The sequence below is a fragment of the Manis pentadactyla genome, chromosome 12 (assembly GCF_030020395.1).
Source record: "Manis pentadactyla isolate mManPen7 chromosome 12, mManPen7.hap1, whole genome shotgun sequence".
Taxonomy (NCBI): Eukaryota; Metazoa; Chordata; class Mammalia; order Pholidota; family Manidae; genus Manis; species Manis pentadactyla.
The window spans coordinates 2,502,450-2,527,499 of NC_080030.1; the positions used below are offsets into that span (position 1 = coordinate 2,502,450).

Here is a 25,050-nt window from a genome sequence, read left to right on the forward strand (position 1 = left end):
GTGCGTCTCTGGAGCCTGCCTGGGCGGGGGGCGACGGGCGGGAGGGGGGGCCTGGCGAAATAACAGTGACTCCGGCGGCGGCGTGCGCCGCGCTTTGTACCTGCCCGGCCGTGGGCTGAGCTCTGTGCTCCGAAGACCAATGACTGCCATTGCACAGATGCGGAAACTGAGGCCGCGGGCTTTCACCTGTGAAACTTGTGGAAAGCGCCCAGCGCGTGCCTGGCGAATAGGCCATTGCTGGGTTCCCATCTCGCGATTCCCACATAGTCCAGAGATAGGGGCCGGGGCTGACACCCCCTTTTCCCCAGCGCTTTCTGGGTTTCTCCCTCTCTGTCCAGCTAGCCTGGGGGTGTTCTGGCGCCACGCGGCAAGTGGGCTCTCAAGCCAGATCCGTCCACACTCTTGGTCTCCCCCCAGCTCTGGCCGCTGCCGTGGCCAGAGGCGGTGCCCGCGTCCGAGCCAGGACGACCGAGCTGCCTGGTGGGGTGTGCCCACCGGCTGGCTGTCTCTGTGCTGAGGGCAGGGCGAATGGACTCTAAAAATAGTCTGGGAGGAGGCGAGTGCTATTTTTAGTCGGAGTGGCTTAGGCCCTCCCAGGTCCCCTGGTGAGCAGCCTTTGGGCCCGGGCTGGTGGGGTGGGGGCTCACTTTCCAGGGTCCCCACCCCTCCTGGGTGCCCCACCCGCCAGGTCCCAGGGTCAGCCAGCCTGCCCTTCTGTGTGCACAGCCCGCTCTGGGGAGCAGAGCTGGGAAGACACGGGAGGGGGGTTGTCTGAGGCCACCTTTCTTCAATCCCCACCCTGCGTCCCTAGCTTCCCTAGCCTCTTGTTGGGCGGGAAGGCTGCTTTCTATTTTGGGAAGGTGCTGGAATAATTTCCCGAGCTATTTTTAGCCGGTTTGGGGATTCCTCCACCCAGGCTGGCCGCCTGCCTGGGCTCCTCCTCGGCCTCCTCCTTCCCCCTGGCTGACCCAGGCTTGCCTTGATCATAAAGAGCAGACAAGGACACACAGCCCCCTAGAGAGAGGAGTCTCCCCTGGGACAAACCTGGGGTGGGGAGACCCCCATATTTCCTGGTTGGTGGGGGAAAGGAGCTCTCAAGGGTGTTTCCACGTGCCAGGTGAGCCAGACATTCTGGCCTCCAGGAATCCATGACATCGCACATCAGAATTCCATCTCCAGGGCAGGGCGGGGCTCCGTGGACTCTGACCTTTCACCTCCTTCCAGGACGTGACAGGTCTGCGCTGCTGAGAAGGGACCTTGACCCCCTCGCCCCTTGACTGGAGGGTCCCATGTCCCCAGGAAGAGTAGCTCAGCGAGGGTAAACTGAGGCACAAGGTGGAAGAAGGAGGGGCCACATCTTAGGCTCAGTCCCTGATGGCTTCATCTTCATCCACACTTTACAGTTTAAAGGCTGGATAAACTTGGGGTGGTGACTTCATCTCTGTGCCTCAGCTGCCACCTTCAGGGAAATGAGGTAGCAAATTGCAACGCTTGTTGTAAAAATGTGAGTATATTAAAGATCTTAGAAGAAGATCGTGGCAGGAGACGGAGTAGGGTGGGGTGGTGGGTGGCATAAAGATTGCTGAGATGGGTCTGGCTGATGCTGAGAGAACAATTTGGGCTTTAGCTGGCTCCACACGTTGAGACAATTCCTCAGCCATTTTTTTTTTTTACTTCTCAAAGTCCTTGAGGCTGTCGGGAGCGACCCCATGCTACAGATAGGAAACCGAGGCCCTGGAATAATTTCACAGGCCAAGGGTCTCATGACTGGTGACACAGGGGAGGTCACTGTGGTCTCCTGACTCTTCTGCTCTGACCCACGCTGTATTCCACAGCTGCCTTTCGGATCCTTTCATCCCTTCCTCCACTCATTCAGCAAATATTTGCTGGGCACTGTATGAGCTTCCTACCTGCTGTAGTAAGTCACCACAAACAGCAGCTTAAAACAACACAAATGTATTCTCTTACAGTTCTGGGTGGACAGAGGTCGGAAATCAGTCTTGCTGGGCACAAATCAAGGCCACGCTCCTTCTGGAGATGCTAGTTGCAGCATTGGTCTCCTGCCCTTTCTCAGCTTCTAGAGGGCCAACATTTCTGGGTTTACAGTCACGCGTCAAGTCAGGTGGTGATCACGCTGGCTTCCGTCTTCACTTTACCTTCTCTGTCTGACTCTGACCCTCCTGCCTCACTCTTATAAGGACCCTGTGATTACTTTGGCCCAAATAACCCAGGATTTTCTCCCCATCTCAAGATCTTTAATTTATTATCCCAGGAGCAAACTGCAAAATATTCACAGGTTCTAGGTATTAGGAAGCGGACAGCTTTGGGAGGAGCATTATTCAGCCTCCCAGGGTCCCCTTCTTTGGTCGGGCCCTGCCAGGTGTGGGACCGACATCTAGGAACAAAAGCTGCCGGTGCTTGCCCTCCTGAAGCTCACAGCCCCGGGTTCCTTGCTGCTTTGGTCAGATGGACACAATGAGGAACAAGTAATTAGAAATAGCGTTGCCAGATAAAATACAAGACTCTTGGTTAAATTCGAATTTTAGATAAGTAATTTTTTAGTATAAACGTGTTCCACTTAATATTTGGGACTTGCAAAAAATATGTATACATTTTTTAGTATGTTTCATTTACTATTTGGGTCATACTTACATTAAAAGAAAAAGTTTAGTAGGACCCCTATGCCTGACTAGGCTACAGGTTACAATTTATAATGGAAGGGCTTTAATCAGGGGCAACGGATTAACCAAGATGTGTCAAGCTGGCTCTGGCCATGGTGTGAAGAACACAGCCCAGGTACTCAGCCCTGTTCTGCACCCAGGTGCCCACCTGGTGCTGTTCTAGAGGTTTCTCCCTGGTGTATTTTACAGCCCAGGTGTGAGTGGGCGGGACCTATGTTGAAGGCTCCGCCCCTATCTGAATATGCGCATCGTGTCCGCTTCAGTTCCCTGAGACGCTCGTCCAATCAGAGGCTGAGCCTTAGCGTCAGCTTCTGAGAATGCTCTTGCCCACCTGGCTCTGGGGCCTTAGGCGCGGCCGTGGGGCGGAGCCTGGCTTGGAGCTTTCTGCGCAGCCTCGCGGGGGCGGAGCTTTGCTCTGGCGCCTTCTGCGCAGCCACGTGGCCGGCGAGGCCTGGCAGTGTCTGAGACGCTTTCGAGGGCCACAGGGGCCGGTAGTCCCGGGGAGGCGCTGGAATGTGTGGCCCAGTCGGGGTGAGGGCCGTGGGGCCCTCTGGTTTCCGCGCCGGACGCCCCGGTTGGGCTGTGGCCCGAGCTTGAGGAGCAGAGCCCAGCCGCCGAGGCCGCCCGCAGGAAGTTAGGGGGAGACTGAGACCCCCCAGGTGGGTCCCGGCCCATCAGACTGAGCCTCCCGCCCGAGGCCGCCCCGGGAAGCAGGCGACGGGCGGCACCCCTTCCGAGAAGGGAGCCGGGCCCTCTCCCGGGGGGCCTCCTGGATTCAGAGAAGAGAGGTGCGATGGCCAGAGCGCTGGGAGCAAGGCGGCTCCTGACTTCGGAGAAACGGGCAGGAAGCGGCGGCTGGCCGAGCGGAAGTCAGCTCAGCCCAGAGGCCCGGCCAGCCTTCCCACCCGGCCCAGGGCTCTGTGCTGGCTGGCGGCCCGCAGCCTCCTGGCCGGCCAGCGCAGGGGCCAGCATGGAGAGCTGCCTGTACCCATCCTCCCTGTGCACCACCTTGTATCACGGCAGCCATGGCAGTGAGCTGTGTTTTAAGATTTATTTTTCATTTTTTCCGTCGTGCCAGCTGACTTTTGCAAGCCTATTGCGTCTGTCCATGACAGCCGGACTGTGGAGATAAGGTCCACCAACAGATAGTAAGCGCGGGTCGGCATGTGGCAGGAAATGCTCCCCGAATCAGGGCGTCCGCCGTCACTTCCTCCTGCCATCCCCAGTTGGATGTCGAGGGCGCTACAGCATCTTAAGACTGCCAGCCAAATTTACTTGTTGAATGCCTATTATGCCCTTTATGCTTATTAAATATCTAAATATCTTCACAACAACCTCGGTGTTATTATCCTCATTTTGCAGAGGAGAAAACAGAGATGCAAAGCCATGAGCTGTGGAAGTCCCCAGCAAAGCTGGTGGCAGAACCTGCCCCACCAGTTCCTTTTCCATTTCACCTGCTGCCTCTTGTTGGATGCTTTCAGAGGCCATGTGGACGCACTGCTGAGCCCTCGCGGCGCTCAGGTCCCCCTGCAGCAGTCATGGGAGGAGAGTGGGTCCCGCAGTCCCGGGCCTAAGCCCGCTGCCCTCCCGTCCTGAGGTGTCTCCTGAAAACGAAGAGCCTTCAAGAGCCCGCAGAGGGAACGTCTCCAAGTGTGCCAGCCAGGAAAGAGACCAGACGTGAAGGGCATTTCCTCCCTCCCTCTGCTCCAAATGGCCAGGATTAGGCTGGCAGAGAGACCAGACAGCAGGAGTTGGGAGGAGGGCAGCTTCCGCCATTCCCTCCCAGTGATGGGATGTTGCTGGGGAAGCAGTTACATGACCCAGGGGTCCGGCTTTGGCTTCCTTTTATCCCTAAGCCCCTGTGTTTTATCCTCCCATTAGATGCGTGACCGTAGCTCTGACCCTACAATTGTGCCCAGATTGTCCAGTGAACCTTTTAGACCCTGGTCTGGGAATTCCTCCTTTCCGGAGGCAGCCCCATGTGGCTGTGAGAGTGGGGACACGAATGCCTGCCAAACACAGACCCTTTCCAGAGCCCTCCTGATACGTAGGGAACGGGCTGGGGGCAGACACACTACCTGGCAGAGCAAGCAGGGCTTTTCCTGAATGTTCTCCAGGGCAGGGGCTCTCCTTTCTCCTCCTCACCGCCAATCTCCTGCCCAGGACCTGAGGCTTTAGAAGCGGTAGTGTCACCGCTACTTGCTCCAGAATCCCAGTGTCACTCAGCCTGCAAGGACTCGTTTTCTTGATCATGAATATCAGCGGAGTAAGAGGGCAGCACTGAGATCGTCTCATATGAAGGCACGAGAAGAGGGGCGTGGTTGCTCCATGAGAGTGTAGAGTGAGTGAGGGGCAGAGCCCGGACCACGACCCTGGGGGCCTGCCGGCCAGCCCTGCTCACTTCACCCTGCTCTGCTCCGGTGCAGGCTGACAGCCCGTGTCCTGACCAGAGGCAAGCTTTCTTTCTCAATCTCGGGCTTGGAGTTCTTCCCAGACTGATACATTTTGGCAAAAAAGTGTGCCACACTCCTAGGGCCGGCTCGCCACAAGGCCTTGCATCACCCTTCCCACTTAAGCCCAGTGCTGGCTGCTACATATCCACCACGCGTGTCCTGCAGAAAGCGCTGAGCCTGACGTGGCCACCCAGGGGAGCCCCGCCATCCTGGAGCTTTGCTGCCTACAATGCCCCTAATGTGGGGCTTTTTCCCTCATCTCTTTGCATCTCTGGGGGAGACTGAATCCTGAGCCCGCCTCGCTGGCTGCATCTCTTGGACTCGCCAGGAGGGCGGGAGCTGGAGAGCGGGCAGGCGTCCGGAGCAGGGACCTTCCGACAGGAGGGCTTCGGAGCGGGCAGCGGGTGGAAGGCAGAAGTCCCGGTGGACTGGATTCAGATAAGCACTTCTGCTTCTGCACCCAGGCCTTGTGAAAGTGTTTATCTTTTCTTTTTTCTTTATTAAAGTACTGATAATATACAATCTTATCGTGGTTTCAGATGTACATCACAGTGTCGGTTAGCCTTTCTTTAGCATGAAAATAAAGCTTCCTAATCATTATAAATAAAACGTGCAGAGTGAAGGTTGGCTGGGGGTAATCGTTCTCCCCTCTGTATTGGTCAGTTTCCAGAAGTTTCTATTTTAGTGGAGTCTCTTGGTGCCAATGTTTTCGTGTAGGAGAATGTAAGATATTGAGGCTGGTGGGCGTGGAGATGCACCGCCCACGTCCCCTCGCAGGAGGACGAGTTGCGCGGCCTCCGGGAGTGTGGTCCGTGGACGCCCTTCAGCCGCTGGCCCTTCAGCCGCCGGCCCTTCGGGAGGTGCTTCAGCTGCAGAGAGCTGCCTGGTCAGGGGTCATAGCGTTCTGGAGGCAGCCTGTCCAATGGCCGATCATTGACGGAGATACAAAGGCCTGCATTTGGGCCCCAAAAGGGGACAGTTCTGACAGGCTGTTCCAGTTCCAGAGCCCCCCCAGGGTCACAGAGACCCCTCCTAGGCCCCTCCACGTTTGATCCCCAGAGTCCTTGCCAATAAACATCCTGCATACCTCTCCGTCTGCTTCGCAGGAACCCCAGGCGCCTACAACACTGGGATACCCTCTGTGTGTCTGCATTTCATGTTCCTTTAGGAGGGCGATGACTTTGAAGTTCCAGGAGAGATGGAAGCATGTTAGGGACAGGGCTTCTGGAATTAACTGACGGACTCTCACAGCTCCCACAGTCCTTGTTTCCGATAGTCTGAGACCGTGTTTTGGCGTGGACGCCCAGTCCTGGTGGTGGATGGTGCCTCATATCGCTATAAAGAACCCCTGAAGGTCTCCTCTGATGCCTTTGACCTTGCCTTCAGCTCTGAAATAAAGCAGCAGTTGTTAGAGTGACTCGCCGAAGGTCACAGGGAGGCTGGGCTGTTTCCACTTGAGGTTTTTAAATGTGTTTAAAAGAAGAAAAGGAGTAAGTACCGAAACTGGAAGGGAAAAAGACTGTAGATTGACAGTAAGTGAATAAATGAAGTGTGTTCAGTGGAAATACAGTGAGGTATTCCCTCAGCCAAATGGAAGAATCTGGAAGGATCTGCAGCAGTGGGTTGACGAGTGTCTCCCCCAAATACACATCCACCTAGAACCTCCCAATGTGCTGTATTTGGAAATAGGCTCTTGGCAGATGTGCTGGGTTAGGGTGGGCCCGGATGCAGTGACTGGTGTCCTCATACGAGGAGACACACAGGGACAAGAGGAGAAGCCTGTGATAATGGCAGCAGAGACCGGGGAGCTGTGGCTCCCGCCCAGGGACTGCTGGAGCCACCCAGGCTGGAAGAGGCAGGGAGGACCCTCCCCGGGAGCTTCCAGAACAGCAGATGCGTCATGTCGGTTGTTTTAAGCCATCCAGTTCATGGCCCTTTATCACAGCAGCTGCAGGACACCCACACACCCATTCTCTTTAGGAGGGAGAGGCCTTGTGGGTGGCAGTGACCCCTACAAACCCAAGGACTGGGTCCCTGTGACAGTCTTGGGTGCCTGGCCCTGGGTGCTGCAAGGCTTTCCATCTCTCTCTTGCCTCGATCTCACGGGGACCATTGTGGGAACACTGGGCCCCCCGGGGAATCCAGAGTCACCCCCATCTCAAGATACTTGACTTAATCCCATTTCCAAAATTCCTCTTGCCCCATGTAAGGTGACACGTCCACAGGTTCTGGGGACTAGGATGTGACTGTCTTGCGGACCATTCTTCTGACCTCCCAGGCCACATACAGGCTTGGCTGTTCCAGAACCTCATATATGAAATCACACCGGCCATCCTCTTATTTTGCTTGGCACACAGTTTTGGACTCAGCAGGTCCTTGCACATCATGGTGCTTTATTCCCTTGTCCTGCTGAGGGGGGTTCCGGGCTATGCATGCAGCAGTTTGTTTATCCATCCACCTGTTGCTGAACGCCTGACATGTTCCCAGATTTTTGACTATTATGTCACAAGCTGCTCTCAATAATCCTTCCAAGAATCTTTGTGGACATATGTTTCACTGTCTCTTGTGTAAACATCTATGAGAGGAACTGCCAGATCATAGAGTGAATGTGTGTTCAGTTGTATAAGAAACGGCCAGACCTTTTCCCAAAGTGGTTGTAGCATCTCACACTCCTACCACCAGCCTCTGAGGGCTCAGGCTGCTCTATGTCCCCAGCAATGCCCATCTTTTATATTTTAGCCATGCAGGTGGATGTTGGGTAAGGTTGCATTTTGTGTGCATGTGTGTGTGTTAAAATATACAAACATGAAATTTACTATTTTAAGTGTGCGATTCAGTGGCGGTATGTACATTCACATGTCATACAACCATCCCCACCCTCCATCTCCAGAACTTTCCATCCTCCCAGACTGAAGCTCTGTCCCCAGAAACACTAACCCCCCACCCCCTCCCCCAGCCCCTGGCCCACCACCCACTTTCTGTCTCTGTGGATGTGGGTCCTCTGGGGACCTCCTGGGAGGGAGATCAGACAGGGTCTGTCCTTCCCTGTCTGGCTTATGTCACTGCCACCAAGATTTATCCACGTTGTAGCAGGTGTCAGAATTTCCTTCCTTTTTAAGGCTGGGTACTATTCCAGGGTGTGCATGGACCGTGTCGTGTTTATCCATCCTGTCAGTGGGCACTGGGGCATTCCCACCCTTGGCCCTGTGAATCGTGCTGTGAAAGTGGGTGTGTGAACAGCTGTTCGAGGCCCCGCGTCAGTTCTTCTGTGCACATGCCCAGAAGTGGGATCGTGGGGTCATGAGGTTAGTCTCTTTTCAGTTCTCAAACTGCCTTCTCATTGTACACTTTTTGATAGATGGGAGAAAATTTTTTTATTGTAGTTGAATCTACAAATGTTTTACACAGAGAAAGGTCTTCTCTGCTCAGGGGTCAGAACCACCCATTTACAGATTTTTTTATTAAAAATTTAATTCCTTCCGGAGCCAAGACTACTCGACTTCCTCCCTGGGGGACTGCAGGGCCAGGGAGGGCGACGTTCGGCCTTTCCCAGGCGCCAAGACCTCGACCGAGCGAGGCGCTTTCCCTCCGGGCCCGGCGGCCCCCCGACAGCGGCAAGCCCAGACCGTGGGCCGCGCGGCCCAGGCGGGCGCAGATCCTCAAACAGCTTCCCGCCCGAGACTTCCAACTGCAAATGGGAAAGCGCATCGCAGCGGAGGGCGACCTTGTGCTGCTGCCGCCCGCAGGCCGGGGCAGGGGAGCCGAGGCGGGGCGACGGCCCCTCGCTGCTGGAGCCGAGCCCGCGGCACCTGCCCCCCCCCCCAGCCCCAAGCAGAAGGAAGGGCCCAGAGCCGGCAGAAAAGGAACAGTGAGCCTGTTTATTGTGGATTAATTCACTTTGTATTAACAATTCCACACGGTATTAAAACACTGCGAGAAAGTGGGTGTGGCACACCTGGAATCTTTTGTTAAAAATCATAAATAAAAACCACTGGACATTCACGCGGATGGGGTAGAACCTGCTAGAACTACAGACTGCTTCTGAAAACGGACTGGTCTTTACAGTGTTTGGCAATGGTTTCCATGGACACGCAAGGAGGAGGGTGGAGCAACCGAGAGAGTATGGCTTCTTTTCAGGAGACCCCGTGGCAGGCGGGCTGCCCGAAGTGCTCCTGAAGGGCGAGGCCTTTGGCTGGAGGCGCGGGTCCGGGGGCCTCTTCCTGCCCGCAAGGGGGGCGGCGCGCCGGGGCTGCTCCCCAGCTTGGGGGGCCGCCTGGAGGCCCAGCGTGGCCCTGTGCACGGCGGGAAGCGAGGCAGCACCTTCGCCGGGCCGGAGGTCACAGCTGAGCCACCTAACTCCTGGCCTGGGGGTCCCCGCTGGGGAGCACGAGGTGGGGAGCACACTAGCCCCTTCCTGGAGCCCCATCGGCTACCGGGCCGGGGCTCGGCCGGCCCAGCGGAAACAGACCCGGGCTGCAGGAGAACGGGAGACCCCGCGCCTCCCACCCTGGCCTCTGCCTTGGTGGGGAGGGCATCTTTAATTTTCTCCGCCATGACTGGGCGTAGATGCCAGCTTCCCCACGGCCCAGGCTGCCGCCCCGCAGGCAGACACAGCCTGCACACGAAGACCGGGATCCCGAGCCGGACACTTGCCAGGCAAGCACGAACAGTTACTAATACCTCAGGCCTACACTACGGACATGGAGGTTTGCTCTAAAAAGAAAAAAAGAGAAAGGAAAAGGGTTTTTTTTCCCACTCACCTAGAAAGACAACCAGGGTGGCTTCTGCCAATGGCCACCTCCCTGGGGTCCGAGGCTCAGGGGACAAGGAGTGGGCCGTGGGGGCGGCAGCTGAGCAGGCATGGTGATGGGTGGGGGGACCTGGGCCTCGGGGTCACGGCTCAGGCCCTGGGCGCTCCCACCTGAGAAGTCTGGATTTGCCCCAGGTCGGGGGTAGGGTGGTGGCAGGATGCTGGCTGGCTGCGCCTGGGGAAGGCAATGGGGCTGCCAAACTCCCTCAGCCAGCGTTCCTGGGCTTTCTCTCCCGCTGGCCGGCTTCTCAGGGTCACTTGGGTAAGGACACAGCGGCGCTGGGCTTGGCACAGCTGGCGGGGCCGGGGGCAGAGAGAGAGACAGGTCTGGGCCCCGGGGCACTCCCGACACGGAGATTGGGGCCTCCTGTCCTCTTTGGGGCCTGGTGGCCCGCGGAGTGGTATGGGGCAGGGTCGGGGGGCCGCAGGAGAAAGACGAGCGTGCAAGGATCTGACACGGGCTCAGGGATTAAGGCCTCTTGCACAGAGCACGGGGGGGTCCCGGTCACCAGTCAGCATGGCTAGTGGGAAGGGCCGGCAGGGTGGTCAGCCAGGGGGGCTTCTACAAGCCTCACTATGCCACCCGCTCCCTCCGAGTCTGGGGTCAATCCCCGCCACGCCCAGGCCTCCCCCAGGGGCAGTCCTGGGGTCCAGAGCGGGCTTCCGTTCCTGCTGCAGATGAAGGTGAGGGCGCCCCAGGGCTGGCTGGTTCCCTGCCCAGTGAAAGGGCCTGCAACACTAGCAGCCTTTGTGGCTTCCCCGTCCCACTGCAGGTTTGGGGGAGCCAGGCCCCCAAAGGCCCTGGTGTTCCCGGACCAGCCGGGGAGAAAGGCTGGGCCCTCCAGTGGGAGCCAGCGTGCGGCAGGGGTGCAGGGCCACCCCACCTGTGTCCCGCCCAAAGCCCTCCCGGCATTGCCAGGCCCCGGGGCTCCGGGTGAGCAGAGGCCTTGGGAGAGCAACACGAGGCTGTGGCCCTGCCCCTCAGGCCTGGGAGGTGAGGGCCCAGCTGGCAGGGTCCTAGGCTCTGCCGCCCCTTGGAGCCCAGGGGTCAGAGCTGGGCTTGTTTCTTCCTGCTGTTTGCGTGTGGCCCCCTCACACCCCACGTGGCAAGTGGGGTCCCAGTGGCTGCTGGCCATGCTGGCAGGTGCGGAAGAGCGTGCATTCAGCAGTAACTGAGGACAATTAAAAAGAAAAAAAAAAGCTCTCCCCACCCCCAGCCTTCAACTCTATGACACCTTAAATTCCCAAGGCTGTTGGAAAGAGTGACGAATTCTACTCACATGGCACCTCACTTCCAGATAAGTTAGATAAGTTAACGCCTTTTACTTGAAGCACCAGGTGGGTGCAGCCACCAGGCAGGGCCTCCCTGGCTGCATTTCTGTTTGAAAAATGGCCATGGCGGTGCATTAAAATGGAAAAACGACAAAACCATCCTGTACGACCGCAGCTTCTAACTGCCTGCATCAATGTCTCGTGCTGAAGACAAAACAAAGCTCAGTCGGCCATTCCAGGGGCCAGGGTGCCTTGCTGAGAATCTGATGCTGTGATGGGTGGGGTCCCCAGGAAAGGGCAGGGGCCACGGCGTGGCTGTCAAGTGACACATGCCATACAAATGCCACACAGTGGGGTGACACTTGGCATTTCACAGGCAAAGCCCCCCTCCCGGCCCTGTCCCCCTCCCGGCCCCTAAAACCCATCTGTGCACTGTGACACAGTACAGTTTAGCTACACAGTCAGCCATTGAAATCTGAGTTTAGCAGGATAGAGTAACAATTTTTTAAATGAAAAGGAGAAATTCTTCCACAGAACTGAACTACGTCTCTCCCCTACTCCCCACCCAAGTTTACTCTGCTTACAGAAAAGAAGAGAAAGATCTTTCCACAAATGGCCAATTGTGTGAGAATCGCCACCCCGCTGGGTTGCCCAGGCCAGTGGTACATTCACCCGGCCCCTTGCCTTCTTCTGGCCCGACTTTGCTCCGGATCACAACTCAGACGGCTCTCCTTCGGCTGGGCCGTGAGAGGGCTGCGTTGTTGGGTCAGAAAATCCATCTAGACCCAGAGGATACATTTTACCCCATTTGGGTGGTGGCAACTTTTTGCATTTCTTTTGGAATCAGAAGTTTTGGGATTTGAAACGTTTTCTCGACTGTGTGCTGAATGATGCTCTGGCTGAGAGAGACAGAGAGAGAGAGAGACAGAGCGGCACACGGCAGGAGACAGAGCTATAGGATAATACAAGGCTTCTTGTCCTTAAAGGGGTTCTCGGAGGCCGGGACTCCGACCAGCAGCGGGTCGTTCCGGGCGTGCTGCTCACAGTAACTCATGAGTTCGGAGGAGGCTTTGGAGACCTGTGTGTGGGCACAAGGACGAGAGAGGGAGAGTGAGAAGCGCTGACAGACGCACGCCCACAGCAGCACGGCGCACACCACCAGGCGCGGGAAGACGCTGCCCGTGCCCCTCAGCTGCAGAGCAGACCCACACACGTGTCCACCCACATGTGGAGCATTACCCAGAGACAGAAAGGAGCGGAGCCCTGACACACGCTACACACGGATGGACCCTGAACACACGGTGCTTGGTGAGATGCCAGACACAGAAGGCCACACACGGTGTGACCCCGTTTCTGTCACACGTCCACAACAGGCGGATCCACAGACAGAATGTGGGCTTGTGGGTGCCGGGGTCCTGGGGAAGGGGTGGGGGTGACTGCTCAAGGGGACGGGGTTTAATTTGGGCAGCTGGAATGTTCTGGAACTAGAGAGAGTTGATGGTGGCAAAGTTCTGGGAATGTCCTAAATAAATGGTAAGTTTTATGTTCTGTGTATTTTGCCACTATTTAAAGAAGAGGAAGGAGAGGCTGTGGCCCCCTCGGCAGGCACCTCCCAGATGGTGATAGAGGGCTCAGGGAGGGCAGCGCCCTCCTCAGGGTCCAGTCTGGCTCTGGCCCGGCCAGCAAAGGGCCGCAGAGGCACACAGGCAGGAGGGAGGCTGCAGGACAGGCCCAGTGCATTGGCCGCTGTGGTCTGCACCAGCAGGGTCTCGCTGACCTGGCGAGGGGGCTGACACCTAGACCCACCTGCAAAGGGTCCCTGAAAGATGAGGGCAGAGATTCAGGGAGGGGCCCCCTTAGCCCCTGGAAAAGCTGATGTGGGGAAAGGGGGTGCTAAGCATCCAGGGAGCTGGAGGGGGTCACAGATCAAGGGTGCCACCTGGCAGGCTGCAGCAATCCCTCAGCCACATGCCTCATGCTCCTGGTGCTGCACTGGGAGTGGGTGGGGGTGCGGCTGCCCTCTGCTCACCCCAGCAGGGCTGGGTTTCAGGTGTCCCAAGCAGGGTGAGTGGGAGTCCCTGGACTCCTCCCCCGGGGGGCCTCAGCCCCAGGTTCCTCACCTCTGCGGCTACGAGGCAGTGGCACCACGCAGGGGGAATTGCGAGGGTAGACCAGGCAGGAGTGAGAGAGGCCTTGAAGGTGGCCATGTCTGTGGTCTGGGGGGGCCTCTGTGGCCTAGACCTTGCACCCCTGAACGATAAGGACACCCGGTGCTTCTGAGTCTGCGCCTTGCCTCCAGGTTTGGCCTGCACGGCGCTCTTCTCCACCGTCGAGAGCACGCTGGCGGCTCGCAAGACCACTGCCTTTGAGGAGTCCACCCAGCTTGGTTTCCAGAGTTCTATTTGGAAAGCAACCCTCCCAGATGACAAAAATAGTCTCTGGACCCTGCAAGTAGCTCATGCTGTGGCTCCGGCATGTGGCCCCAAAGCCTGGCACTGGCAGGAGTGCTGGGGCCGCCCCTGTGCCCACCGTGCTGCCCTTGGCCAGGCCTCGGCCGGGCTGGCCTTGCAGCTGGGCCCACGTTCTGCAGCTCTGGTCGCCCACCTGGGGGGACAGAAACCTCAGGGGGGACTTGGGGGGAGAGCGGGTCGGGTCCCGCCTCCCCTCCTCCCGCCTTTCAAAGAGGCGGCTGGGACTCCTCCGGAACATCAAATGGGTGGATGAATCATGGCTCTTCGCTGGGCTCGGGGCGGCAGCAGCCTGCTGAGGGGAAACCACTTCAACCAGAGCTTTCTCTTTCTTCACCGCCAGGGATGTTGTGGGTGCTCAGAGTTCTGGAACATCCAGACACCTCGTGGGAGGCACGCAGCCCCCACACACCTGGAGGCGGCCCGGACGTGTGTGTCTACACCAGGGGCCGGGCCACCCCTTCGCAATGAGTCCCTGAGGCCAGTGCTGATGGTGGGAGGAGAGGTGCTTGGGAAATTGAGGACTGAGCCAATACTCTAGATGTCTTCATGAAGACTTTTTTGAAGATGGGACTAACGTTTAAATGGTTGACCTTGAGTAGAGCAGATGACCCGCCATGACACAGGTGGGCCACACCTGATCAGTGAAAAGACTGCGGTCCCTCAAGGAAGGAATTCAAGGCCTTGGGGCTGAGCCGCAGCATCAGCTCTTCCTGGGGTCTCCAGCCTGCCCTGCAGATCTCGGACTTGCCAGCCCCACAGTCACGTGAGCCGACTCCTTAGAATCTCCTCCCTCTACGTAAGCACAAACCCTACTGGCTCTGTTTCCCTGGAGGACCCTGGCTGACCCAGTGAGTAGCTGGCAGGGCAAGTGTGGACGTGTAAGCCACCTGGGTCTTCCAGAGACTCCCTGCTCCTCACCTGGCCCCGTCAGCTGGGGTCTGGGGCAGGCGACAGCCTCCCTGAGGCACCGTGTCATCCTTTGCAAAGTGTACATGAGGTTGGAGAGAAAGTGGCTTTGAAAAGTGTCAGGCACTTTCTTGGGTAACAGGCCACACATGCCTGGCCTGCTGGTCTGCACACTGAAAGGGGGAAACTTGTGAGTCCTGGGTATCGTCCTGATGTCCCTCGTGGACTTCAAATTTGTCTACATCCATACACTGGAATATCATACAGCCACAAAAAGGGGCAGAGCCCTGACCGCACTACACATGGACGGACCTTGACCACACAGTGCTCAGTGAGACGCCCAAGGCCACATGGTGTGTGACCCCATTTGTGTGACATGTCCACAACAGGCAGATCCACAGACAGAATGTGGGCTGGAGAGGGGTTGTGGGGGGTGACTGCTCATGGGGACAGGGTTGCTGTAGGGGTGATGGAATGTTCTAGAACTGGACAGAGGTGGTGGTTGCGCAACAGTGAGTGTGCCAAATACCACTCACTTGGGCACTTCAAAATGAATGGTTAACTTCATGTCATGCAAATTATTAAAAAAAAAGTCTGTCTGCAAGCTGAGTGCCCAACTGTGCACCGTCTTATTTGCTTTGCTTGTTCCTGACTACTGACAAGCAAGTGTCTGAGAGCAGGAACTGGCTGCCCTTTCTCTTTCTTTAGCAAAAAAAGCAAACACACTTACTTAAACGAATTCAAACAACACAGAAGTGAAGAAAGCTGACAGTGAAGAGCCCTGTGTCCCCCTTCCTGGAGCACGCGGTTACCTTCTATCTGCATGTGTCAGCTCCCGGGGGGCCGGACATGGCTCTGCAGAAGAGGGCCAGAAGAGACGCCCCTGCCTCACACTGGCCCTTTTGGCGGGGCCTGCAGTGGCCTTCACTGGGGCTCTGCAGGGAAGGACCCCCAGGGCTGGGGATGGGTACAGCCCTGACACTGGGCCCACGGCATTTATAAAGCACTGCATCCCATCAGGAACCCCACGACGTAGGTTTACATCAGCTGCGTCTTTCCACCGGGGAAACTATGGCCCCGAGAGGTCGGGTGACTGGCCCAAAGTCACACAGCAAGAGGCACAGCTGAGCACAAACCAGCCCTCCTGCCAAGCCTCCGGGCCCAGGGGCCCTGCGTCCTTTACCTGCTGTCTGCCCGGCTCACCTTGATGCGCTCTATCCCGGCTTCGATGCGAAGTTGCTCCACCAGCTTCCGGGCCTGGGCTATGTTGTTAGTGGCTGACATTGTCTGCCATCAGCTCTGGGCCACCGACGTCCAGGAAGCTGTGGGGGAAGCAGAGGATGTGAATGGGCTCTGAAGGCCCCAGGCTGGCAGGTGCAGGACAGGGAGGTAGGATGTCCCCTTCAGGAAACCCCTGCTGCCAGGATGCCTGAGTCTCCCGGTCCTGGTCCCCCGGTTGGGGCGGGAGGTCCAGCTGAGCCCACCGTCTCCCACAGTCCCCTCCTGTGGCCAACTGGGGGTAAGTGTTTGTGACCTCTAGGGCCCAGGAGAGTTCATGAAACCTATGAACTGGCTCAAGGTGTTCCCTGCTGACATCCGGGCCAGGTGTTTCTCCCAGTGCCAGGGTTGGGGAGCGGGGAGTGGAGGGGCTGAGCCTGAGTTCAGGAGTCCAGGAAGCAGGTGGGGCCGGGCAGACCTTTGGCCAGACAATTGAGGAGCTCTGTGCTTCTGCCACATGCATTGTACCACTGTCTGTGTGGGAGGCATTAGAGCCAGGCCGCTGCAGAAAAGTAAAGGCAGGCTGCAGATTTCCAAGAATCGCCTACTTTGCGGCAGGAGTGTATGGACCATGGATACCACAGCACCCTGGGTGGATCTGCAGGCAGCTCTGCTGAGTGGAAGAAGCCAGTTCCCAGAGGGGACGTGCTGCATGGTTCCGTTCATAGTGCATCTTTGAGATGACAGAATTGTAGACACAGAGGATAGATTCTGGTTGCCAGGGGGTGGGTGCAGGCCTGGCAGGGAGGGAGGGGTTTGGGTACAAAAGGGCACCTCTGGGGTCCTTGCTGGAAATGATGAACACGCTGGCGGTTGAGGTGGACCTGCACACCTGCACCGGTGATAAATGTCACATGCACACAGCAACACTGCAGGACTCTGAGGTAGGGGGGGAGGGGGGTGGGTCAACGCCCATATCCTGGGGGTGCAAAGGGCCTACTTTGACAAAATGTTACCACTGGGGAAAATGGAGTGAATGGTGCAGGGGTTTCTCTCTGTGATCTGTTACAACTGCATGTGACTCTAGGGCAATCTCACCACCAACCCTTCCACCCCAACAGACATCCAGCCCGTCTGGGTCAGAAAAGGCCTGTGTGTCGGCTTTGGGAATGCAGAGCCCGAGTGCAGGCTTCCAGAGGACTCTGAGTCAGCACAGAGCTTCAAAGCAGCCACAAAACATCCAACTCAGGGAAAACCGCCCTTGGATCGACTTAAAAATACCTAAATTACTCTGTGCTAAATATAGGCGCGTCCAGAGAACAAACAGGCTGGCCCCACGGCGTATTTTCCTTGGAAGACGGAGCAGTCCTGGGCAGCACCCACACTCAGAGCTGTCCACCAGGATCCCAGGACCCCGGCCACCCCAGGCAGCCGGCCCCAACTGCAGCCTCCCCCCTAAGCATTAAGCCCAAAGCACTGCTGGCTCCTGTTCCAGGCGTGATGCCACGAGAGGCTCCCGCTGGGCTGGGTTATCACCCAGGCCCCCCAGAAGAGCCAGAGATGGCTGCACTGGGGTGTGTGTGTGTGTGTTTGTGAGTGTGAATGTTTGTATGTGTGAATGTGCACATGTCTGTATGCATGTGTGTTTGCATGTGTCTGTAGATATGTGTGCATATGAATGCCTGTGTGTATACATGCAAGCACATGAGCAAGCATGGAGATGTGAGTGTCTGTGCATACGTGTGCTTATGTGAGTGGGCCTGATTGCACATGTACATATGTATGTGCATGTGAGGGTGCGTGTACGTGTGTGTGTGCATGTGTACCCGGTCTGTGCGTGCTGAGATGCCCAGACCAGACATTGGTTGCATCACCACAGCCCATGCAGCAGACTCGAGCCCTCGTTCCGGCTGATGTCACAGCCTGTCACTGACTCACGGACCTGCTGTGGCCCTGGGACGGGGCTCCCCCAGCGGAGCAGGCAGAGGCGCTGAGTCAGCCTGGGGAACAGTCCTCTGCAAGCGGCGCGTGACAGCACCACGCACCCGACCTGGCCGGACCTGCCCGGGCCCAGCAGAGCCTCTGCAGGCCCCAGAAGCCCGCCAGGGCTTTGGGAAGCTGGGGGAGAGGTGGGCAGCTCCAGGAGGGAGGGGTGAGGTGGCACTTACTCAGTGGCGGGCTGTGAGGAGGCAGAATGGGGGGGACACACCCAGCTGAGGCCATTGGGGTCGGGTCCTATTCTGCGGGGGGCCGTCCTGGGCACCGCGGGGCTGAGCAGCACTCCTGGGCCCCAACCCCTCGGTGCCGGGAGCACCCCCAGTGTGGCAAGCACAGATGTCCCCTGATGGCGGCCAGTGTCCCCTGGGGTAGAACTACCCTTGGGTGAGACCCCTGGGGAAGATCGGACCTGGTATTTCACAGCCAAAGAGATTCCAGGTGAGGAGCCGCGGGAGGAAAAGGAAAACATATGCAAACCGGTAAAACCGCACGGAACATTTATTCTCTATCACAGACAACTTATGTTCGAGCAACTGGAGCCTATAGGATGAACTGGGATCGATGGCCATGGTCACGGGTAAATATGTAGAACTTCCCGAGCAACACTAATGAAGCTACAGACCAGGACCGCTGACCCGGGGAGAGCCCAGGGAACACATACGCTGGGGGCTGACCCCTTCCGCCTCGGCCGGGTCCTGCTGGAATACAGAGCAAAGGGCTCGTCCAAGCGGGTCACACAAGAAGTAACTTCACTGGTAAAAAACAAAGGGATCAGAGCGCGGCCTCATTAGCGGTGGAAGAAAGCAAGACGGAAGCACCGCGAGCAGCCGCCTCCCCCCCTCCGACGATAACAGGAAGGCCGGGGCCCGCACGGTAGGGCTGCGATATGCTCGCTGCCGTCTCTCTGGCCTTCTAAATCCATCTCAGCCCCAAAAACTGGACATCGAGAGCTGCAAGGCTGCCCTCTCAAATCCCTCGCTTGGGCATTTATCCCAAGGAGAAAAAAAAATTTTTTTTAATTAAAAATAATTTTTAAAAATAGATTTAGAAGGTGTTTCCAACTGCCGTAGTTGTTACAGCGAAGAACTAGAATGAACCACATTTCTGCAATGGGACAGCAGCTAATTCAATGGGATGGGTCCCTGGTGGGACGCTGTGCAGCCATTACAGATGCTACATGACCAAGAGCCGCGCGCAGGAGGCACACGTGCAGGAGGGGCGGGTGTGGATCGTTTACCACCGTATTGAAAGACGTGTGGGTAAAAGGAGAAAGGGGGCCTCAGCGAGGCCGTTTTGCCAGTGACCGTTCTCATACTTTCCTTCAATGAGGCGCCCTTCATGGAGGCAGAGTGCGGGGCATGCAGTCCGTGAGAGTTCACAGACCCAGACGGCCCTGCAGCCGACACCGTGGCCACGATGGGGGGCGGAAGAACGTGATCTCCCTGAGACGCTGCCCTGTGTTGTCGCTTTGCAGCCAGTCTCTGCCGCCCCTGGGCTCCGGAACCGTGGGTTCCTTCTCTGGAAAGTCTACAGACGGAGCCGTCCGGGTAGAGTCTGGCTTCTTTCACTTAGCACGATGCCTCTGCCGTTCACCTTGCCGGGGACCGTCGGTCACGTGTTCCTCTTCGCTGCTGTGGGGCATTCTGTCGCAGGGACAGACCATGGGTTGCTGATCCATCCACCACACGGGTGACACTCCAGTGTTTGGCGATTCTGAATAGAGCTGCGGTGCACATTCGTGCCCAGGCTTTCTCGGGAGTCTAAGTTTCCCTTTCTCTTAGGGACATCCCTGGGCGTGGGACTGCTGGCTTCCGGGACAGGCACGCGTGCAGCTTTACAAGTGAAACACTTTCTAGTTCCCAAAGCCACTGCACTATTTTGTATTTTGAACAATCACAGACAGACTCACAGGCAGCGGCAAAACAGTACAGTGTCCCATGTGCCTCCATCTAGCATCCCCCAGCGGTGACACCTTATGTGACCGTGGGACACTATCAAGCCAGGACACTGACACTGGCCCTGTGCTGTGCCACGCACAGGTCCCGCCAGCCCTCCCACAGCTCGTGTGTGTAGAAGGGACTGCTGTCACCACTGGCCCCTCTGGAAGTGTGGCCTAAACCACGCCTGTCCCGCCACCAGCCTAAGTGCCGAGCCCCTCACAGAGCCAGGGCACCTGCCCACAGGACTGTCCCCAGGCTGCCAGGAACCCCACTGGGCAGAGGAGGCTTAGCACCCATGCTTGCTGAGAGGATGGATGGACAGATGCCAGTGACAAAGTGTGACAAAATCGGTGGCAGTTATCAGTGGAGAAGCAGAGGGCTCACGTCTGCAAAGCTGCAAGGTGGCAGAACGCTCAGGCCTGTTGAATCCCAGAGGTGTGTGGGCGACCGTGGGGAAGCTCGACTCACCACTGGCCAGGGTCTCCCCCAGCACTGTGCACACCGGGACTGGGTCATTCTCTAGGGGGCTCTCCTGGGCACCGCGGGCGGTTGGGCGGTATCCTAGTCCCCCACCTGCTCTATGCCAGGGGCACCCCCAGCTGTGAAAGCTACAGATGTCCCCAGACCTTGCCCAGTATCCCCTGGGGGCAGAATCTACGGTCTTTATGAAACTCTCTGATCAGAGGAAACTGTGATTAAAAGAGGCTCATTTAGGCAAAACACAAACACATTTTTGGAACTGAAATGGCTATGAATTAAAAGAGAAGCTTGTTGCACAAGGGGGATGAGTTTTCTTAGCAGCCAACGACACTCTCTGGTTAGAAGTCACACAGGGCCAGGGATTCCCCTGGAACTCAACTGACAACACACCTGAGGAGGGAGAGGCCATGGCTCCCGGGGGGACGGGCAGAGGGCAGAGCCACGGTGAAGGGGCAGACCCGGGTTCTGCACGGATCCCCCAGCTGTGTGGCTCTGGGATAGTTACTGCCCGTCTCTGAGCCCTGGTGAGCTCTGCTGGAATGCTTGGAGCGCCACTTCTTTTCTGCACCAGGCCTGGCAAACCTCCATCTCCCCGAGTTCCCAAGCCAAGGAACAGGGGTGCCCAGAGCCCAATAGCCATGGAGAGTGCCCAGTTTGAGGGGCTTGTGGCAACTGCTAAATATAAACACAGCTGCTGAACAGGTGGAACGGAAGACAGGGAGACCTGGACATCCTGCACCCAGCGAATGTGGAAGGGCCGGTTTGCGGGCAGCTGTTGGGAAATTGCCCTCTGTGGGGCAAGAACAGGGCTTGCTGCGCCCAGATGGCCACTCCCCTCACCTGCCCAGGGGCCAGGGCGGGGCAGGGGGGTCACAAGGCCACCTGGCCCCGGGAGACCAGGCAGAGTTCGCAGTTGATCACATTAAAACAGAAATGGATGAAATGAGTGCAAGGACCAGAAAGCAAGAGCCCCCAGATGGTCCGTTTTCATGTTGTCTGACTCAATGCATGCAAATCCCTTCGCCTTCTGAGCCACAAAGTAGAGACTGGATTCTTTTGAGCTCTGCTATGAGCTCCAAGAGTCCATGATTCAGTCACACCCCAGTCACTTCCAAGCTAGTTTTGGACACAATTAGAGGCTTTTAGTCTCTGGTGACCCTGAGTTGCAAAACTCTCTTGCTGAATCTGCAGAACTTTCAGGTCTTGGGAAGAAGTGGAGTGATTTCTAGGGGCCTCGTTCCAAGGCACAAAGGTGGCCAACGAGTGCCTGAAGGTAGGACTGGTGCGTGTCTGCAAGTGGGAGACCTCGATTCACATCCGGTTCTGTTGTGACCTGGGCCTTGGTTTCCCAACCAGAAAATAAGAGGGTTGTTTTAAAAGCTCAGAACAGATCCCAGTTTGCCATTCTGTGGCTCCAAAATCAGGACGATCTACATTAATGGCCTCCTTCTAAGCCACCTGGAGTTTGGATAAAAATCTCTATCTGAAGATTCTGACTTGCACAATGGGTGCAGGCTAATAAGGATGGACACTCCTGCTTAGGGCAGCTAAAAATGCTAGGCTGAATATAGAAGCATCTGCTTGAGGGCCCCAGAGGGTTATTAAGATAAGGAAGAATTTCCAGCCGGCATCTCGGGGAAGCCCAGGAGTCTGGCTTTTAGAGTTACTTTTTGCAGGGGTGGAAGGTTTGCTAAGAGGCTGAGTGATATTTGCAAGGCTAGGGGCACAGAGGATGAGATCTAGGGCCTTCTAAGGGCAGAGAGCTCAGCACCCCCCTCCTAGGTATGGATGGGACCATCCAGTGCTGCATTCTAAGCACATGGGTTCCCAGGAAGTAGACAGGCCCTGAAAGTGACTGCGGCTGAGTTCAGGATAATCTCGGTCCCTGATACAGGATTGAGGTGACCCTGGATGCCGGGTGGAAGTAAACATGAGTCCTCTCTGGCAGAAAACACCATCATCTTGGGCTCCCAAGTACTGCTACAAACAAGTCTGCACCCCAGTGTCTAGCGCACCATTAGAAATGACCAGGCACACAAGGAGATAAGACCACGTGAACAACCATCAGCGGAGGTAACCGGCAGTGCAGACAGACTCACGGGGCTTCCCCGCGCTGGAGCTGAGGGAGACTTTAAGGCGACTGTGTTCCTTTGTTCAAGGTGGTAAATAGGTGAGACTGGAGTTTTACAAGTGAATCGGAAACTATAGAAAAGAGACCCGGTGACCATGTGGAAAGTGCCAGTATCTGAAATGTAACTCAATGGGAGAAAGAGAAGCATTAAAGACACAGGGGAGAAAGATGGTGAATCGGAAGACAGTTCAAGGGAAAAGATTCGGAAGGAAGTGCAGAGACACAAGGAGAAAGCGACCACAGAGGAGAGGGTACCAGGTATAGAGGGTGCAGAAAGGTGATCCAGATGCGATGGGAATTCTGGAGGGAGGGGACAGAGTGGGGCAGAAGCAATCTCTGAAGAGCTAGTGACTGATAGTTTTCCAGAACTGATGATGAAAAAAGACTGCTTCAAGCCACAGATCCAGGGCATCCGAGAACCTCAGGCAGGATAAACGGCTTCAAAACTGACAGCAAAATGGCCAGTAAGTACATGAAAATGTGCTCAATGAGTAGTCATCAGGGAAAGACAACTGAAAGCCATCATGAGAAGCTGCTTTGTAACCACTCAAATGGCAGAAATGAAAAAGACTGATCACACCAAACATGGGGGAAGGTGTGGAAATGCTGGCGATTTCACACATTACTGACTGGAGTGTCACACCGGACAGCCACTCTGGGAAACGGATGAGCAGTTTCTTGAAAGGCTAAACGCATGCTGAACCTATGACCCAGCAATTCCACTCCTAGGGATTCACCCAAGATAAACAAAAACATGTCACCACAAGAGGACTTGTACAAGATGTTCATATGTCTTCACTTATAAAAGAAAAAAACTGGAAACAACCCAAATGCCCATCAACAGAACGGATAAACAGACCGTGGCAATGCATACCACGGAGCGTGATGGTGCAGTAAGAAAGCCACGTGTGCGATTCTCAGGAATCTGTTGTCAGGCACAGGAGACAGATGTGAGAAATGTTCTATGTCTCGACTGAGGTGCTGGTGTCCATAAGTGTGTGTGTTTGTCAAAGTTCATCACACCCTATGCTTAAGATCTGGTCATTTTACTGAGTGTGAACTGTACCTTAATAAAGACTAACAAGTGGGCAGTCCCAGTGAAAATTCTAGACCTGGTGAAAATAAGCTTCAAGCTTTAAGGTGCAATACACACATTTTCAGACAGACAGAAACAGACCGTCTCACCAGCAGACCTGCCTTGCTAAAGGTAAAAGGAAAAGGATGTTAGGGAAAGATGACCCAACAGGAAAGGTAGGGAACACTAGGCCCAGGGAAGAGCAAACAGAGTAAACAATGGTGAGGGAGGGACCCGATAGAACAATTCAGAAGTTCCCGTGGACATATATACAAAGGGAGAAACCCTGGAAAAGCCTTGGTATTCTATGCTTCTGCCTTAAAAATGTTATGATACTATTTTTTTTTTGTATCGTTAATGTACAATTACATGAACAACATTATGGTTACTAGACTCCCCCTATTATCAAGTTCCCCCCACATACCCCATTCCAGTCACTGTCCATCAGCGCAGTAAGATGCTATAGAATATGATACTATTTTTTACTGTGCTGTTTTGGCGGCTGGATCTCTGAATCTGCAGGTGTTTAGCTAGGAACATCTCTGAACTGTGTGAATTTACACGCAGGAACATTGAGGTTAGCATCTGAATAAATGTCTATGTGCATCTCCGTCTGCTGCCAGAATGACAGGGCCCAAGGCCAGCTGTCCCCAGAGACTTCTCAGGCCAGCCGGCCCCCTCCCGGCACTGCCACCACGCAGCCCCCTGCAGCCCCAGGCCCACTGCGGGGCCATCCCCCCAGGGGCATCCGCACAGTGTGTGGCCTTCTGTCGGGCCTCCCTCGCTGGCTTCTCTCTCTCTAGTGCATCTGACTTGTTTTCCACAGTTCATCCAGGTTCCAGTATGTGTCAGCACTTTACTCCTTTTCATGGGTGAGTTTTGTACCCCATTGTGTGTACAGAGTAACATGTTAAAGCAAATATTTTTTAAAAGAAAAGGAAAAGAAAATACCTTATCTTGCTGTTACTAAAACAGAAGCTATTTGTTTTCCTAATCAGAGTTAAAGTGGAAGATGAAAACAATCAATGGCTTCTTGGAGCAAAAATATAAGATTCGTGTCTTTGGCTTGTAGACCAGGGATCACTGCCTGTTTTTACAGACTTGGACGCTGGTCTGTGTGTGTGTGATGCGCATGATGGAGCGCGGGGGGCCAGTGCTCCCCCCAAAGCCTGGGCTTTCTCATCCATAAAATTCAGACCTAGAGAGCCGGTTCCTTTCCATTTGTCATACTCCTAACTTATAACTTTTACAACAGCTTCGTACTATATACATATCAGTAAGCTGTAAGATGCACACAGGTAAAGCTCGCCACTTGCGGCCTCTGACACAGGCACACGCCTGCGAGACCATTACCGTAGCCAAGATTGCGACCATACCCGTCACCCCAAAGGCTTGGAGGCGCGCTGGTTTCTGTTACGGCTCAGGCTGAGAGTTTTTGCTCCGCTCTGGCTCTGCTTTGCAGACAAGGAAACTGAGTCCCAGAGAGAAGCAGTGATCTCTTCAGTCACCCAGCTAGCAAGCTGCAGAAATGGAATTAAAAAATAGTGCCCACCCAGGGAAGACAGTGTAGCACGGAGAAGACAAGTAGTGACTCTGTGGCATCTTAGTACACTGA

The 25,050-nt window shown here is 55.9% G+C and overlaps 1 protein-coding gene and 1 long non-coding RNA gene across 2 annotated transcripts in view; both read right to left on the bottom strand.

The window, feature by feature from the left end:
- Window positions 1–3,461: 3,461 nt before the first annotated feature.
- Window positions 3,462–5,524, bottom strand: LOC130679988 (uncharacterized). Its single transcript, XR_008992974.1, has 2 exons — window positions 4,760–5,524; window positions 3,462–4,406 (listed from the first exon to the last, which is right to left on the bottom strand). It is a non-coding gene; the product is annotated as an uncharacterized LOC130679988 (long non-coding RNA).
- A 3,467-nt stretch (window positions 5,525–8,991) lies between these two features.
- The window catches only part of GNG7 (G protein subunit gamma 7), a 101,460-nt gene continuing 85,401 nt past the window's right edge, over window positions 8,992–25,050 (bottom strand). The window contains exons 4-5 of the mRNA XM_036890646.2: window positions 15,797–15,915; window positions 8,992–12,294 (exon numbers count right to left, since the gene is read on the bottom strand). Of these exons, the coding sequence (XP_036746541.1) occupies window positions 12,169–12,294; window positions 15,797–15,877 (207 nt within the window). The 5' untranslated portion in view covers window positions 15,878–15,915 and the 3' untranslated portion in view covers window positions 8,992–12,168. The remainder of the gene's footprint in view (window positions 12,295–15,796; window positions 15,916–25,050) is intronic.